The sequence below is a fragment of the Primulina tabacum genome, chromosome 3, assembly GCF_025594145.1.
Source record: "Primulina tabacum isolate GXHZ01 chromosome 3, ASM2559414v2, whole genome shotgun sequence".
Lineage (NCBI taxonomy): Eukaryota > Viridiplantae > Streptophyta > Magnoliopsida > Lamiales > Gesneriaceae > Primulina > Primulina tabacum.
This window is the reverse complement of record NC_134552.1, coordinates 817,117-823,521: the sequence shown is the minus strand read 5'-3', so window position 1 is coordinate 823,521 and position 6,405 is coordinate 817,117. Positions and strand designations below refer to the sequence as shown.

General features: G+C 38.5%; 1 protein-coding gene across 1 annotated transcript; it reads right to left on the bottom strand.

Moving 5' to 3' along the window:
* Nucleotides 1-327: 327 nt before the first annotated feature.
* LOC142539203 (superoxide dismutase [Cu-Zn], chloroplastic-like) lies at nt 328-6,137 on the bottom strand. The gene is made up of 8 exons (XM_075644485.1): nt 5,784-6,137; nt 5,487-5,548; nt 5,340-5,379; nt 5,131-5,226; nt 5,016-5,047; nt 4,751-4,826; nt 4,593-4,646; nt 328-540 (listed from the first exon to the last, which is right to left on the bottom strand). The coding sequence occupies exons 1-8, from the start codon at nt 6,058-6,060 to the stop codon at nt 515-517; spliced, it is 663 nt and encodes a 220-aa protein (XP_075500600.1). The 5' UTR covers nt 6,061-6,137; the 3' UTR covers nt 328-514.
* Nucleotides 6,138-6,405: the final 268 nt, after the last annotated feature.

Below are 6,405 nucleotides of genomic sequence, written 5' to 3'. Positions count from 1 at the left end.
TGCTATTCCGGTAAGTTTATCTCGCATTCTACTGGGTTTTTGCCGCGAATCATTAGGTACACCTGTATATAGAGGGGCGTATACGAATAAAAACTACAGACCAGATGAAATACAAATTGTGTATTCTATATATGTGTGTAAACCAAAAAAGATTTAGCTTCTGACTATATAAACTACGCAATTTGTATTTGATTTCTGCAGAATCCGTTCATAGTTTGATTCATGTTAGGCAATCTCTAATCTAATTAAACACTTTTTCCAAGAATTACAGATTCAATATGGACCAATCACAAGCTTCAAAATTTGGCAGTATAAGAACGTCGACCATGGGAAAATAACGAAGATCGTCTACTTTCAGAGAATTCCCTTACATGGTTATTTTATTTTATTCGTACACCAGGCAAAATGACAATACCCGTCTAGAAATGTAAATTAAACTCGTCGCCATCTCTATATAAATCACAGGAAGATTAGTTACATAGAGCAAAGCCTGCGTGATGGCTTCAAGCGAAGTTTACAGGAGAGTTAAGCCAACAACACCTGCATGTTCAATATGGAAGGAACATGGTCAGTATCAGAATGAAGTTCACTGTTGTAAAATGAATGTATTTATAGCAACTAGCCTCACAGCACTATTACATTCCTTTTTCTTTTCAAAAACACGATAGCATCACATTCATTCAAGAAATAAGAAACAATATAGTCAGTCGGGGGCGCATCACTCTTAAGACAAAAAGAAAACGACTTTTCTACATAATTCTTCTCAAATTCAGATTTCATTCTTAAATCTATTCAATTAGCCCCACAACGGTTTTAATCAAAGCGAGTAGCATGATACATGAAAAGAATTTCAAAGTCTTGGGTGAAATATAAAGATATCGATAATAACGGTGTAAAATTCTCAAAACCGACACAACTTGGCATAATAAATATGGTTCAACAGAAACAAACTTCTTGTCTATTGTTGGAAGTATAAGCTACAACACATACACGAGCAACTCAGTCTTCAGTAGTTAGTGATGCTAACTGCTAAAAGCTTTATGAATTTTAAGCTTAGCACAAGACTTCAAATAAGAATCTAACATTGTTAAAGAACAGATGCGTAGGCAAATCAGGCACTTTCGCATGTTTGAGTTGCAACCAAAAAAATGTGAGAGGCGAATTTATAAATATGATCAAGAACATATGAATTGTGATACGTAACATTAGAGCAAGAACTAAGTTGTAACGTCCCCAGATTTTTTTATCACGCCAAAAGTACAAGAGAAATTATACACTCTAGTTGCACTACTGCCCCGACATGATTTACTTGGGCAAAGGAATAGGAAGATCGAACCAACTGCCAAAACAAAGCTAGCAAAATAAACAAGTTCCACTCTTGTAAAGTGCTTCAGTTCGCCTATATCATATGAAAGTAATTTACTCGTGTGACAAACTCTGACACAATGAACTATCAAGTTTTTTGTTTTTCACTTAATGAAAACGATAACTCTCCATATCTAAGAACTATCATGGATCCTAAACCCACACACGAATTTGTGTCTTCCCATCACCTGGAAAAATAACACAAGATATCGATGCTTTTTTTTTAAACAGAAACAACAGCTTTCCTCAAATCGAGTAGCATGATACATGAAAAAAATTTCAAACCCTAGGTATAAGATGAAAATGGTGATAACAGTAAGAGTTCTCAAAACCAACACAACATGGCATATAAAATATGGCTCAACAGAAACAAATTTCTTGTCTATTGTTCGAAGTATAAGCTGCAACACACACATGAGTAAACTCAGTCTTCAGTGATGCTAATTTATAAAAGCAACAAGAGTTGTAAGCTTAGCAAAAGATTTCAAATAAGAATTTAACATAGTTAAAGAACAGACATGTAAATCAGGCACTTTCACATGTTTGAGCCAGAACCCAAAAAAAGGTGAGAAACGAATTTGTTAATATGAACAAGGACATTTGAACGGTGATATGTAACATTTTGAGCAAAAACTAAGTTGTGATCCTCAAATTTTCTAAACACGCCAAAGGTTCAAGAGAGATTAAGGACTCTAGTGGCACTATCTATCCCAATAAGCTATGAATGATTTTTCTTCTAAATGCAAGGCTGTGGTGATTTACAACCAACAAACCTGGTAATGAACAATTCTTTCATCCGGCAAAATAGCCTTTCATTCTATTGATCATAGTTGTCAATCGCGCGTGGCACCCCGTAGTGCAGAGGTTGGCCGTGGCTGTAGCGCATAGCCAATCGCGTAGCGAGGGCTATTTGAAAGTAAAGCGCCACAAGCATATAAATATATATTATATAGCATATACTAACATCAATTCAATCGTTCATTCTTAAATAAAAAATATATAAGTTCAAATCATATAAAACCCCAATTCTAAAACTAGAAAAACATAATTTAAAATTCATCTTCATCTTCTTCATCAAGATCGAGACCATCTTCTTAATTTGAAATTGCATAACGTTCGGCGTCATTCTTTCTTCACTTTCTTCATCAGAGAAAAAATCATCATGACCTATAAAATTAAGTGTAGTAAATGTTTCTATTAGCCTTTTCCCTCTAGACTTAAATGTGGCCGCCTTCGAGCTTCCTGTAGGTGTAGATGTGGGTGCCTTTGAGGCTTGCATAGATTTAGGGGTCGCCTTCAAGGCCCCTTTGGATTAACAAGTATTCAATTGTGTTACGGCCTTGGCCTCACACCAGGTCCATAACACTTTTATTCTGCTTATCGGTTTGTTAATTTTTTAAATAAGCCATTATCCCATGTGGGTAATGTAGCATATAGGGATAGTTATCTTGGTTGGTTTTTTTTGAATTTCTAGTGATAAGGGATGATCCTTGTATTTAAGGAAGGCGGATGTAATAACAGAGTCACTAAGTTTTCATTCTCAACAAAAAATTGTGAGATCGCGAGGTTCTCTCTTTTCGAGGCTCTAATCATTTACAAATATTCAAAATAGGAAAACAAGGGCAAAAATATAACAAATCGAAGTAATTAACGGAATTGAATGATCGATTGCTTCAACGTCCCATAACTCGATCCTTTGCACGGGCACATAACATATCGGTACTAGAGACAGGTGTTATGGCAGACTTGATGGAGGCTTTCCTCAAAATGTACAAGGAGGATAAAGAAAATTATGATTGTCGTCTGCAAGATCTCACCATCGCTTTGACGAATTTTCCAGTACAAGATCGAATGACCGTTTTGATGCAGGAAGCAATGACAGCCACACCCACCACCGTTCCGATCATAAGAGGAAGGCGGATAACACCAACACGGGTCCAGCCAACACCCATCTCTTTGTTCCTAAATTTGGGAAATTAGAATGCCACACTTTAATGGCCAAAAAGACTTCCTTTCGTGGCTCACCCGTTGTGACCATTTTTTCACCCGCCAGAACACACCTGATATTGAGAAGCATGGCACCGCTTCATTTCACCTTGAAGGGGATGCCCGACTGTGGTTTCTGAGGCTGCATCGTGACCGCCTGACACTATCTTGAGAGGACTTTCCGTCGCCGTGCCTCCTTTGTTTTGATCAATATTTCATCGTGACCGCCTGACACTATCTTGGGAGGACTTTCATCGTGACCGCCAAACTCCGGAAAACGGGCTCCGTGGACAAATTTCAACGCCGTATTGATCAATATTTGGCTTACACCAGCCCTCTTACAAGCGCGCAGGAAGTGAACATTTTTGTTAGCGTCTTACAAGAATCAATCGCCATTGATGTACAAATTCAGAAACCCCTATATTTGATCACTTCCATGCAGCTCGCTCGGTTGTATGAACGCAAACATGGGCAGCAGCAACATACTCCTTCAGGGGAACCAAAGTGGTGTTATTCCCAAGTCATCAAACGTTTGTCACGTACGGAAATAGAAGACAGCCGAGCACAAGGCCTCGGCTTCAATTGCGATGAACCTTAAAACCCACGACATCGCTGTAAGAAATTGTTTTGGCAAGAAATGTTGGTTGAGCCCGTAGAGGGTGAAACTAACATGGAGGATCCAGACCAACCAGCATCCAGGTTTCGAGTTTGAGGGCAACCACGCTCTTAAGGAGGGGAGTGATGTTACGGCCTCGGCCTCGGCCTCACACCAGGCCCGTAACACTTTTAATTCGCTTATCAGTTTATTAGCTTATCGGTCTGTTAATTTTTTATATAAGCCATTATCCCATGTGGGTAATGTAGCAAATATGGATAGTAATCTTGGTTGGTTTCTTTTGAATTTCTAGTGATAGGGGATGATCCTTGTATTTAAAGAAGGCGAATGGAATAACACAGTAGCTAAGCTTTCATTCTCAACAAAAAATTGTGAGATCGTAAGTTCTCTCATTTCGAGCCCCTAATCATTTACAAACATTCACAATAAGGAGAGAAGGAATCGAAGGAATTAACGGAATTGAATTATCGATCGCTTCAACGCCCCATAACTCAATCCTCTGCATGGGCACAAAACAAAACAGATCGCTTCAACGCCCCATAACTAAATAACCTGCTAATATTCAAGAATATGTAAAGCTTAAGCATTCAAAAAACAACATATCAATGTAAGAAAACATGCGTACCACATGCCAAACGCCCACCAGCATTGCCGGTGCTGAGGCTAAGTTCATGACCACCTGCATCCAAAAGTATGTACCAAGGTACGTAAATAAAGTGACTCTGATGAAAGATCAATCTGGATAGAAATTAAACACCAGTATAATGATAGGAAAAAAATTACCTTTTCCAAGATCATCCTCAAGCTCATGAACCACGAAGGCCCTTCCAACCACAGAGTTTGTACCACTCAATGGTATCTTTACATTTCAAATACGAAATGTCATTAGGTACCAAAAACTTGAAGATGAAAGCTCTCAAAATTGTAAGATAACATACATGATGATATCTATTTTTTTAGATCAGTGAATGTTAACTTCAAAATACACTAGGTTGCTCCCATCATAAAAACTTAATGGTCTGATACACGTGTTTATCTAAAAAATTACCTGAGCATCCACTATTGTCGCTTCTGCCACGCCTACATCACTCACATAACAATAAACAATGAATTGCAAAACCCATAGGAATTCATCTGCGAATACAAAAGACCATTTAAGATACCTTCAGCATTAGCAACTATGTTTCCCAGGTCGCCCGCATGTCGAACTTCATCCTCAGGAGCTCCATGTGTCAAACCTTTTGGATTAAAATGTGGTCCTATTTAACATCAAACAGCATCAATTTTCAACAACTTGACAAAAAACGCACATACAAACAAGTGTTTCAAGTTACCTAAGGTTTGACAGAGAATAGAAACTTAAGTCTCTAACCTGTTGATATACATCCATTTGTAGTGTCACCAAACTCGTGCTATACAGCCGAAATAAGAAAACACAACTCAGATTCACGACATCAAATGCAGAGGTATTCCTCAACTCATTAGCTAAAAGAATATATGAAGCATAATTTATACTCACCAGATGAAAGCCATGTTTCCCTGGTGCAAGTCCAGTCACACGAACTTTGACTGTAGTAGGACCTAAAACAACAAAAAAAGACAGCCCAGAAAGTATAAACAAAGTGTCAAATTACAAACATGTAGAGAATTAATTAGAGGGCCTCGAATTCACGATTTTTCAAATCCCATATCAAGAAACAGCTGATGAGTTTGAGCACAAACGGTATAATCTTGTATGAAAAATCTGCATATGTAAGAAAAAATAAAGATTTTTCGCGGAAATGTAATTGCAACAGAAAGAGAGAGTCGACACGACCATCGCTTTCTTGGGAGAGAGTGACTACGCCTTCAACAGAGGAGGTCCCTTTGAGAACGGCAACAGCTTTCTTGGAGGAAGCTACGACTGCAAGCGGCTTCAGAACTGCCGCGGCGGCAGAGGGAGAAAATAATGGACGGACGTCGGTTTTAAGAGCGACGCCTTGGAAGGAAGAATGAAGAGGGAGTGATGAAGAATTGTTGGTTTTGGAGGGAACAGGAAAGAGAAGAAAATGGTGGACTGATCGGGCGGAGGAGAGGACGGTGTGTGCGGCCATAGCTGCAAGCCTGCAACTGTGCTGGATTTTGTTGGATTAATTGGAAAACGTGAATACTGTATTGACTTGATAACTCGCTCTCCCAAGTTATATTGTGATTGTGTCGTCGCGTGAGATTTGTTTATATGGGCTCAATTAAAATTTGGCCCAAATGATCTTCACCATTGTATGGCCCAATAAGTATGAACAATTCCATTGCCTTCTTGTATAATATAAAACAGCAAGTGTCCTCGTGTTAATATGGTAGAATGCAATTGCGTGGGGTTGGATTTGGATTCTTGCTTGATGCACATGGAATTTCAAAGTGAATTTTAAATCCATTACTTTGAAATATGTTGTTCGGAT